Genomic DNA, 12,520 nt, shown 5'->3' on the forward strand with positions numbered 1-12,520 from the left:
GTGGGGTACAGTATTAGGCCACCTGCACACGGGCGGATTTGCATTGTGGAATCCATGGTGGGCGTCTGCCTCCGCGTTCCACAGCTAATACAGTCCATAGCATGTTATGGATAAGAGATTCCGCATGGACAGCTTCGATTGAAGTCAATGGAAGCCTTCCGATCCATGGCCCTTCCGCAACTGTGCAAAGGTCGCAGATTCCGTGTCATCAGTAGGTGATGGTGCGGGAAAAGCAGGAGTTTAAAAAAAAATCTGTACTGTGCGAGCCATGTGGACCATCCACAGTACGAGAAAAGAAGGCAGGTACGCGCGGACGCCGCTGCTGCCAGGGCCGGATTCCGCATGCGGAATCTGACCGCCCATGTGCAGGTGGCCTTAGAGAACAGTACAGCACTACACCGCTCATCATATAGTGGCGCAGGTAGTAGCCCGGACTGATCGTCACTGACCACACGGCTATAATTCCCTTTAGAGGCTGATGGAGCAGACAGTGTGAATCAGGCATTCCTGGGCCGCCGCTGATCTCACACCGTCTGGATGCTCCCTGGTTAAACAGAGGGGAAAAGTAGCTGCCACCCAGCCTGGAGCCCCATTGGGTGTGAGGCGGATTCCAGGGCCGCCATTGGCTGGCAGAGTTTTACTAGAAGTTTCAGCTCTTGGTTAAAGTTGCATGAAGCAGTCTGAGTGCTGGGAACAGAGGGAGAAGAGCGAGGAACCCGGGAGATGGAGCTTAGCACCGGCAGCCAGAAGGTGAGTGCACCCCCAGCACACAATAGTAACTAACAGCTGTTGTGGGACTACAACTGCCAGCATAATGGCACATAATAATATATCACTGTTATAAGAAATCTTCGAACACGCCAGTGTGCCCTGTGGGACTACAAGCACCAGCAGAGCTTGGCATGGATGTATTTCTAGGTGTATACTGGGGCACTAGTGGTTGTGGAACTACTATTCCCAGCATAACCTGACACCATAATAATGGTATGACACCAATGTGCCCTACTGCTGTTGAACTAAAAGGACCAGCAGAGCATGTCCCTTATGTATTCCAGGGTGATACTGGGGTCCCAACTACTGTGGAACTACAAGTCTCAGCATTATTTCATCAATGATTACAATGATTGATGCAACCTGTGACTCTCCTGACATCAGTAAGTGATGCCCTGCAGCTGTCATAGTAGTACAAGTCCCAGCACTGCAGGCTCTCAGCTGCTGTGGAACTACAAATTCCAGCATAACCACATTATCCACCAGTTTATAAAACTGCAATGCAAATCGAGGTAGTCACAGATTGTGGAGGTTGTCCCCAGCATTCCCTGACCCCTGCATAGCAAATAGGCCCTGATTCAGGAGCCTGGGAAAGCTGAGTGACAAACCATATGGGAGATGAAATTCTGCCTGCATGAGTTGTCAGCAAACTTTCCCAATCGAGGAAAGAAATGATGGGAAGATTATATTTCCTGGGGGAGGGTCTGATTATAATATGGGGGGGGGGGGGGCTCTGTGCCCCCCACCCATCACCTTAGGATAGCAGTGGCAATGAAACTAAGTATGTGGTCCCCCCTCCCTGCAAGGCAGTAGCAATGAAACGATGTGCCCTGCATGATATAGAAGCATTGAAGCTAAGCACGTGCCACCTGCGAGACACCAATGTACCATATACCCCCCACCCCAAAAGATAGGAACAATGAAACCCCCCTTAAGGCCGCAGGAATGAAGTTTTGTAATTGTAACCTGAAGAGAGGAGATGCCATAAACAATGTAACAATCCACAGTCCAATGTAATAATAAGTAACTGATGAACGCCGCAGCGCTGCCACTGCCACTGCCTGTCCTAATGAAATGAATGGCGGCCGCCTGCACTGTGTCAGCGAGCACTTCACCAGTGTGAGAGCCTCTCAGCACAGCATAAATATTAACGCAGCCCTGTGTCCCCGGGAGAATGACTGCAAGCCGCAGAGGTTGTGTGTATGTGATTCCTCCAGCAGAATAGTGAGTGCAGCTCTGGAGTATAAGACAGGATGTAACTCAGGATCAGTACAGGATATGTGATGTATGTACACAGTGACTCCACTAGCAGAATAGTGAGTGCAGCTCTGGAGTATAATACTTGATGTGACTCAGGATCAGTATAGGATAAGTAATGTATGTACACAGTGACTGCACCAGCAGAATAGTGAGTGACGCTCTGGAGTATAATACATGATGTAACCCGGGATCAGTACAGGATAAGTAAGTATGTACACAGTGACTCCACCAGCAGAATAGTGAGTGCAGCTCTGGAGTATAATACATGATGGAACTCAGGATCAGTACAGGATAAGTAATGTATGTACAGAGTGACTCCACGAGCAGAATAGTGAGTGCAGCTCTGGAGTATAATGCAGGATGTAACTCAGGATCAGTACAGGATAAGTAATATAAGTACACAGTGACTCCACCAGCAGAATAGTGAATGCAGCTGTGGAGTGGAGAATAATCCAGCAGATAACTAATCCTGTATGCCTTTCATCAGGAGGGGTTTATGCAGACCACTGATTACTTGTGTCTGGTTACTGCACTTTTGCGCTGTCGGTATGTTGCACACATTAGTTCTCAGCTCCTGGATATGGATTTCCGTAGTTGTCATTGGCCTCAGGCTGGTAAATATGTAGACAAACTTGCTCTGGCAGCGGCTCGGGGTGTGATGGAGCCGCACCCAATCTGTGAATGAACCCTATTGACATAATGCTGCTCTGTGGAGCTGAGTGCAAATACAACCTCAGGCAGGAGGAGAACATGAAAACTCATGTCAGACATGGCGAAGAACAGGCAACATCTCCACAGCGACTGGAGGGCGAAAATGCATGTTGTATTAGGCAAATGTCTAAATACTGAGAGCTCTAGTTCCCTGCTATGAAGAATCACACATGATGGGTTTAGATACAGTATCACACATGATCGGATTAGGGCTCATTCACACAGGCACATGCAGATTTCGGTCAATGAATATATAGTGTATTCCTGGACTGAGACACTTCGTGTTTTTTTGTTTTTTTTTTGCTAGTCGCTCAGCATTGTGTTTGTTCACGTGTGCAAAAAAAAAATCTAATGGGCTCCATTGTCTTCCAGCATAAATACGTAGTGAATATGCACATATCATATGTATCCATTGTGCATTTACATGGGCCAATTGACTTTAATGGCCTACTTCAGGTCGGTAATATGGAGCAACATTGCGTGAAAAATGCGCAGATGTTAATAAACGCATGGATATCAATGGGTTGTCTTCACAAAAATATGGCATAAATGAGCCCCCAGATACAGCTACTGTGTATCTACATGTCTCCGGCTTCCTTCATATGACATATGTGCTGCGCTGACCACGTTTATAGTGATTGCTCAGTGTCACACTGGCGATACACCGGATAATCCGCAGCCTCGAACCGGCAACCTGCAGATAAATATCTCAATTCTGAAGGAATTTGCAGCCGGTCCAGGTACATGATTCCGGATGCAGTGCTGGAGCTGCTGCCAGGAAGGGTTGGAGGAGGATTGTCCTCCCTGCTTCAGGACTTTAAAGAAATTGCTTCCAGATGCAAATCCTGCGGTTTATTCCCAGTCTCTGCCGGCGCTGTAAGCACACAGGTCCCATTGTACAAAGCCGCAGAGTCCGGCTGGCTAGACTCCGATGTACAGAGCTGGGCAAACACAGGGTACACTTATTAATGCAATCAACTCATGCGGCAAACGGGAGCAACTGCGCCAAAGTTATATAAAACGCCTTATGCATTGTAAATTCTGCCTGGATGGGTTATTAATGTGCAACGCTCATGAGCTGTGTACGGGAAACCAATCTTATCTACTGTTATACATTAACTCCTGCCTTAAGCCTGTAGATAGCGATGCAAGACCTTGTGGAGGCCTGGAATTAAAGGGGCGGTACACATTTTAGCAGCGTTGGTCCTGGAATCCACAAATGTAAAATCCAGCATCTCTGTGCCTGCCCGTATCACATCTTGTATCCAAGCTCGAGGCAACCCAACTGGGTATTAGCGCCTCCATGCCCGCCCGTATCACTTTTTGTATGCATGCTACAGGCAACCCAATAGGGGACTAGAAGCTCTGTACCCACATAAGATATGATACAGGCGGGCATGGAGGCTCTAGTACCCTGTTGTACCACTCCTAGCTGGGATACAATATGTGATACGGATGGGCATGGAGGCTCTAGTACCCTGTTGTACCACCTGTAGCTTGGGTACAAGATGTGATACAGGGGGCATGGAGGCTCTAGCACCCTGTTGTACCACCCCTAGCTTGGATACAAGATGTGATATGGGTGGGCACAGAGGCTCTAGTACACGTAATGGGCACCATTTTCTTTAGCCAAGCACCTGGAAATGGTTTTGACAGACACAGGGGTGTATCGATGGCGCCACCTGTCTCTAGATGACAGACAACGATACAGTTGAAGCTGCCGGTGCTTGTCAGACAATTGGATGATCCTCTCTACTGGTGGTCTGTCGAGGGGGTCCTGAGCCCGGCCACCTTGTGTGCCCTCGTGTATCCAATGGTCCAAACACCACCTAACCGAACGGCCCAGGTGGCGGCAATTCATCGATACGACCATCCGGCTTCTCACATCCTGATAATGCGCCCCTCTCAGACTCTGGTAACGGGGTGACATCTCTTCTCTGCGTTTTAGAGGTGTCTAGTGGCCAACAAGCTCTACACAAGCGGAAGAAGAGGTCACTACACACAAGGAGCCTCTGAGAGCCTTTTATAGGCCAAGGGGGGAACTACTTTTAGGGCCTCAGGTGACAAGACCGTTCATCTAATCACCATAACACTTATCACTTGTATATCTGCCTGAGATGGAACTGCATGCCAAGTTTTGCAGCAAAACGACAGCTTCTTCTAGGGGCGGGATTGTTTTTTACCCCTCCCGGGCATCATGTTCTAATTACAATGCCCTGGCTCCCATGTACTGTGACAGCATGTCTACGAACCACCCCAGATTCAGTGGGACAGTCCCAGATTTTGAGGGCTGTCCCACTGTCTGGGGAGGCAGGAGAAATGTCCGAAGGGTGGCTGGGAATGGAGTAAAATACAGCTTATACCCACCGTTTTCGCCCTTCTGCTTGCTTCCGAGTTACGTAATTGCATGCCATCTAGCATATGATCACTTCTGCAAAGCGCTAGCCTGAGGGCTCATTCACATAGGCGTAAGTATGTAGCTTATTATACACAACATAGAACCCATTGATTTCACTCGGGTTATTCACATGAACATTTCAGCTGTTTGGAGGCGGGGGGACGCAACATGTCCTATTTTGGTGCAGATTATGCACCAAAAGAGCCCATATTAAAGACAAGTGCACATTGAAATGAATGAGGGCATTCTTGCTTTTTTTTTTGTTTGTTTGCGCATTAATACATGCACTAAAAAAAGCCATTTTTAGGGAATCCGTGTATTTTAGTTGTATAAATGTGCTGTATATTTACGCAATTGAAATATGCATACACTTGTGTGAATGAGCCCTGAGCCATAGCAATGCTTGGGCCAGGGATTGGCCACAGCGATCATGTGCTTGCGCTATTCAGAACTGGCGCAGTGCAGCGAGGAGAGCAAAAGAAGGAAATATAGGCCTTTTTACATTTTAATGCAGAAAAACGGGCATTTATTGAGTGGGGGCATGCAGGGGCATTATTACAGCAGGCACGCTTGGTTCTGTCGCTGTAAGAGGGTCACTAATGGCCACTACTACCGAGAGGGGATATAAAGGGCGTAGATTAGCATGAAAAGGGTGTGGCCTAATGTTAGTTTGCCATGACGGATCGCACTACAAGACTTGCCCCTCTTTTCATTGTACAGACGTTCTGCGGTGATGGCTCTGCTTTACAGCAGCTTACTTCTTGTTACCTCACCGTTGATGAAGGATGGTCGCTGTAATAACACTGAGCCTCTGCCAAACCTCAAGCTCCGCAGCCGCCCTCGCTTCTTCCATCTTAGGTAAATGCCAATGACCCCCCACAATAGAAATGATCGATGGGGAAAGCTGGGTGACAACCGCTGTGGAAGCATTGGTTACCACCCAACTTTTCCACAATGTGATGGCACTAAGAAACGGCTCTAAAACTAAGATCTCTGCTTCCCATGAGTGAATGGAAGCGTTCTTGTGCATATTCCAAGCCTAAAGTTGACCATAGACCTTGAACAATTGTCAGATGAAGAACTGTTTGTTCGGTAGCGGTCTCCTCTCCTCCCCCCCCCCCATGACTGTTGGGCTTGGCAGAGTGTTTCTATGTATAGTTAGGTAAGTTGCAATTTGGGGGGGCACATACTTAGCTTCACTGCTGTTATATTATGGGGGGCACATGGTTTCATGGTTTATATCCTAGGGAATAAAAGGATCAGGCACTGAAATCCATCATCTCCATCCTTCTTTCCTCCCATACGCATTAGAAAGTTGTCCAGCCCGCTGTTATTGGAGGGTTTGGATGACTAGACTCTGATGTGTATGGGGGTCTTTATGTGGAGGTCTGGGGAAGTAGAGCTTCGCCATGGATTTGCAGTAGCCTTTACGTTTTATGTTGTAAGGCTCCGGTCATTTTTGGCGCAGATTCTTCACCAAATTCCACCTAAGAATCTGCACCAATTAAGCATTCAATTGAATGCTCTTAAAATCCGCGTCACAATTCGCCCAGCGCAGATTTTAAAATCCATATTGCAGAAAAAAAGAATTGACTTGTCAATTCTTGACACGGAATTTGTGCAGAAACAGCGTCAGGCGGCTGCATGAAGATTTGTCCCACCGGCTTGGACCGAATCCGAGGCAGAACTCTGAGGCTAAGCCTTGATGTTCTACTGCAGACTAAGGCCTCATTCACACCGGTGTAAATACACTCTGTACTACTCATATATTTTTTAGATACCTAACCCTTTCCAATCCATTGTCTGACCTCTGAAGACGTTATGATTTAAGGCTGTACAGCTTTGATGTTGGAAGATGTCCATTGGGGTTCTCTTACTGTACAATGCCAGCCTCTCTGCTGTCGGAACCTATCCAATGTGTCACCTCATGCAGTACTAGCTTTAGCCAGCAGATAGCACCATTGTATAACGACAGAAAAAGAGTAAGCTCCCTAGGAAAACCAGGATACAAATTGGATCGGAAAGGGTTAATACGGAGCACTGAATCTCCATGGATTGGCATTGGGGCTTTCAGACCTGTGGTGGGGAATAAAACCCAGCATGTCGCATTTTGTTCCGTATTACCGAAATAGCCCATTGCAGTCAACAGAGCTGCACAAATACGCATGCTGGAGGTAGACATGTGGATTTTGGTTAGGAATTCTGCAGCCGCGGATTTGGCTGTGTCCTGCAGTGTAATTCAGTCCCATGTGAAAGGTCCCGAAGGTCACCTTCACGCGTGGCATATTCGCTGCGGGCAGATAACCTGCAGCAGATATATACCAAATCCACAGTCGCTGAATCGTGTGGATTTGAGTGGGTTTTTATTGCGCATCTGCTGCGGGATTTAGCCCTTGTATTTCAAGCATTAAATTTCACAGCATAAATGCAGATGCTGTGGATTTAGTATCTGCAGCATTTTTGAAAAACCCTGCAGACTCCTGGAGAAAATATTTCACACCACGTAAAAGAGATTCGTTTTAACCCTTTCCAATCCACTGTCAGACGTCTTTCTACATTCTGATTGAAGCTTCTACAGCTCCAATGTCAGAAGACGTCCGACAGGGTATTCTTATCGTCTATCAGCAGCCACTCCGCTGTCAGAGCCTCTCTGGCGCACACACACTGGCTTTAGCCAGCAGATGGCACTGTTGTAAAACAGCAAAAAGAGAAAGCCTTTTAGGAAACCCTGAATCTAAAATCGGATTGGAAAGGGTTAAAATCCTCTCCACACTGCTTGTACTGTAAATGCTGCAGAAAGTCCACAGCGATTCCACCAGCGGAAATTCAGCAGCATTTCTGCAGCCGTGTGAAGGCGCCAATAAGGGTGAAATCTGCAATCTTTCCAAAGCAGGATGGATGTGCAGCCAAGACGAAAATGTGGGCATGCCACACATTTTTGCTTCTAAGGGACCTTTCACACGGGACGGAATTACATCGCAGGACGCAGCCGAATCCGCAGCTGCAGAATTCCACACCAAAACCACATGTCTAACTGATGCTGAAGTGCAGGCGGGTTTTAAACCAACTTCAATTCTGCATTAAAATCAACAGGTAGCCCGCGGATTCTGGTGCAAAATCTACTGCGCTGGCAATCTCTTCCGTCCCATGCGAAAGGTCCCTAATAGGTTTGTTACAACGTATCCAGTCCATCCAATCCTCAGCAGTACAGATCTGCTGTCCTGGACTCCAACTCTTCTCTACGCTGATACATTGTAACAAATCAACTTTCCAGCGTCATTCTTGTAAATACCCATTGCAGATAATAAGTTGGATTTTCTCACCCGTGTGAATGCACCCTTACTCATGGTTGGAGGTGTCATGTCTCCGTTTTGGCTTTGATCTCTGAATCTATTGTTATTTTTAAAGGCCCTTGATCCTCCCATATTGTGAGCCACAAGCTGCTGTGTACCGAGAACGAGTGATGGTGATGACAGCAGCAGAAAGCTCACTCAGTATAAGGTCACAGCAGCGAGTGTCAGCACCGCTTGGTGTACGGGGAGGGGGTGTGATACAGTACATGAATACACATTAAAATAATGGTGTCACAGGTTTGAGGACACACATTACACAAATTATTTGTGTGTCAAATAGTCGCTATAGTGGGTCCAATGTGACGTGTATGGATCATCACATAGGTCCAAAGATAAAGCGAAGTTACTTGACACTATGACCCTTGAATTGAAACCACTCAAATTCCTTACCCAAATATAGGGAAGGTATAAGTTAGCGATAAATTATTGTGGATCAATATAAAGAGGGTTCTATCTCAGGCCGCTAATTAGTTTCTGATTAGTTGGTGGTGTTAACGCACCTAGACACCAACCGAAAGACTAAGTTATGCGGCTGTTGAATAATTCTACACTGTTGATAGTGTTTGGTTTCAACTCCTCGAGCCTTTTGATGTAAGGGTCGAAGCGTTAGACTCCAATCGACTAAGTTTGTTGAGGTCTAGTAATATTGATAGTGCAAATTTAGACTCTACTCAGACGCGTTTCACCACAATATTACGTGGATCATCAGGAGTATTACGGAGCTTAGATATTGCTTGTTAGGAGTATACGTCCATAAACTTCATTGTATAGAAGACATGGTCGTTTCGAAGTCTGAATAGACAGAATGCGAAGGAATGAGTGTCCTAACGAACAGGAGCAACTGCACTTCCAAAGATAGTTAGAGATGATCGCAATGGGTTAAAGAAAACATGTTAAAGAGATGAGAGGCTGCCTATTGTTTTCACGGATAGTGCTCTTAGAACCACTAAAGAGCTACTTTCTTTAGTGCTTAGATGTGAGATTGTATAGCCTACACAGAGTCCCTCCCAGATGATCAGTCAGCAGAGGGCCTGATTTGTCGCTAGGCTAGTGCACTGATAAGATTCTTAGCCCTAAATTTATAGCAGAAGGGACCCAGAATATGGATACCTCCTGGGTCTTTAAGGTCAATATTCCCACTTGACACCTGTCAGGTATACAAGAGGCTTATACTGAGTTAGCCCAATTGCAGTTAACTCAATGTAACTGACCATTAGCCTTGCTAGCGTTCAGATGCTTTGCCCGGACTCACAGCAGGATAGTGCAAAAGAAATAAAACTATATCCAAATTCATTGGAATATAGTTGGAGATAATACTCCAAAGTGGCACTTTGCTGTTCCGAGGAAAGCTATTCTATCTGCAGCTTCATCTCTCTAGTACACCCAGAGGTTCCCCCTTAGTAGGTATATAATAGCAGCAAGAGATAAGTAGATGGAAAATAAAAAAGATGGTGTCCGTAGCCCAGATGGTAGGCTAGGGAATGTAGCCCAGATGGTAGGCTAGGGAATGTAGCCCAGATGGTAGGCTAGGGAAGCGTCATTTTGCCGCAGAGAAGGTGCGTTAAAAAAAATCCCATCTAAATGGATTTCTATCGGTTCCTTCAGATGGACGCTCAAAAAACGCAAGTGTGAAGGACTCCTGGCACTCGGTTAACTAATAAGTTATTCAATGATGGCAATCAATGAATGGCTGTAATTGGTTAATCGAGCACTGGCTCTCATTGGCTGACATGGTGCTCGATTAACCAATCGCAGCATTAGCTTGCTGGAGGGGGGTATTCACTCCCTGCTACCAGGAAGAACTGCTCTGTTGCGTCCCGTAGGACAGGGCAGCCTGCAGTAGCAACGGAGACCAGTGGGAGGGACCCGAACGCCGGCTGCTAGGTAAGTATTATAAGACGCCCCCTGAAAATAAGACACTGCCTCTTTTGAGGCAAAAATAAATATAAGACAGTGTCTTATTTTGGGGAAAACACGGTAATAGTGCCCTAACTTGCGGCCATCAGTATCGCTAGCTCATCACAGCAACGGAAGGGAAGGTATGTAGTATTTGCTTTGCTCTGTTAGTGCATTATTCATCCTAGAGATACTATTTATTAGGTGACTGTGATTTATGCAATGTCCTGATTTACTTTTATATACAAGGTTTCATGAAATGAGAGAACAGCGCCACTTGTGTCCATAGGCTGAGTGTGGTATTGCAGCCTCAAGTGAATACGGGACACCCACGATGGCCTGAGTAAATATATGTCTAGAAACAGGCAGCCATGTTTTTTTCTAATAGCAGACACCCCTATCCTTCTGAAAAATTATTGTTGTAATATGTTTTTTTAGATTGCAAGCTCTTGTGCTCAGAGCCGTCATATGTTCTGTTGTACTGCCAGGAGGCACAACTCTGAGGTTGTTCTATCCATTAGGTAAACGACAAAGAAATATAATACTAATTCTCCTAGCTCGGGCGAGGGGGCACATACTTTCCTCTGGGAATTAACATGTAATACCTAACAAATGGGACAAAATTAATTGTAACTGGAACTAATCCTGTTATTGGAGGAAGTGAAGCCGCGCGGTTGGTATTTTCTACCTGTCTCCAGCGTTTCAAAGGGGCTGTATTTAACAATGTCACCGCAATTTCTAACGGTGCATTTACAGGGGCGAGAACAATATTAGGAAGGGGGCTCACATTTGAGCCGATTTGAATTGTGGATTTGGCTATTGCTGTCCGCGCGGACGATGCATGGTAATACACGGGCATTGAAATGCATGGACTTTCCTTGATTCACTCACACTTGTTGGTAGGAATTGCAGGTTGTAAGCGGAAGATAAATTGCAGCGTGCTCTAATTTACTGCGGATTCCACTCGTATGGGCTCCATTGATCCTTATGGATGTGTTCGATATGCAAAATCTCGTCCACTTTGCTGGCTAATTCTGGGATTAGGAGCTGTGGGCGGAATTGCCTTGCGGACTTTCCGCCAGAAATTCTGCCCCGTGTGAACCTAGCCTAAGGCCTCCTTCCCACGAGCGTGACGGGGTCCGCCGCGTAATATTACGCAGTGAAGCCCGTCACGGCGCCCCCCAGAGCCCCTATACTTACCTGCGGGAGATAGCGTGAAATCGCTTCCCCGCCCACCACCGCCGCGTCACCGCCCGTCACCGCCCACCACCGCCGCGTCACCGAGCGTGTCACGTGACGCGGCCGGCCGTGTCACGTGACGCGGCCGGCCGCGTCATTTGGCGTCAGATGACGCGCGGCGGTGGGCGGGAAAGCGTTTTTTTCACGCTATCTCCCGCTGGTTACAGCGGGAGATAGCGTGAACGGACGGCTTCCATTGACTGCAATGGAAGCCGTCAGTGCGTACAGCCCGTCCTCACCCGCAGAAAATAGAGCATGCTGCGGGTGAGGACGGGAGAAATCGCGGTGCGTAATTCCGCGCTGGAATTACGCATCGTGAGCATTGTGCTATTAGGTTCAATAGAACCTAATAGCTGCGGGCAACGCAGCGGATTTTCGCCGCGAATTACGCGGCGGAAATCCGTTCGTGGGAAGGAGGCCTAAGTGTTTAGTGTTTTTGTTTGTTTGTATTTTTTCTTTTAAAGTGGTTTATACTGCTTCCAAAATAAGTAGTAAAAACCAGCCAAGCTATTCTGAAGGCTCCCAGAGCAGCTCTCACCACAACAGTACAAGGGTATGTAACCAGGATGGTCGCCAGAGCGATAGAGGGGTGTTTACAGGGGGTTGAGCTACTTTCTGATGTCGTTCTTCGCGGATGATACGCTGTCCAAACGCATACATCCGCGTGGCAAACCGCACTTATACGTGACTATTTGCAATTCATTTCCACGATCATTCGCAGGTCTTCCACTGTGGATATCCGCACACGGAATCCGACCCATTCATATGAGCCCGACCTTGGTCCAAGAAAATCGGACCAATACCGAACTTTCAAATCTAGGATTTTCTATGCAAGTGTGATACGTTTGGCAAGAAAAATGCATCGTATCGCTACACTTGGGGTTTTAACACT

At 46.9% G+C, this 12,520-nt stretch overlaps 1 protein-coding gene across 1 annotated transcript in view; it reads left to right on the plus strand.

Moving 5' to 3' along the window:
- The first annotated feature begins 644 nt into the window (after window positions 1–644).
- The window catches only part of LMCD1 (LIM and cysteine rich domains 1), a 40,699-nt gene continuing 28,823 nt past the window's right edge, over window positions 645–12,520 (plus strand). Inside the window, exon 1 of the mRNA XM_066596971.1 lies at window positions 645–750. Within this exon, the coding sequence (XP_066453068.1) occupies window positions 724–750 (27 nt within the window). The 5' untranslated portion in view covers window positions 645–723. The remainder of the gene's footprint in view (window positions 751–12,520) is intronic.

Source organism: Eleutherodactylus coqui, chromosome 3, assembly GCF_035609145.1.
Source record: "Eleutherodactylus coqui strain aEleCoq1 chromosome 3, aEleCoq1.hap1, whole genome shotgun sequence".
Lineage (NCBI taxonomy): Eukaryota > Metazoa > Chordata > Amphibia > Anura > Eleutherodactylidae > Eleutherodactylus > Eleutherodactylus coqui.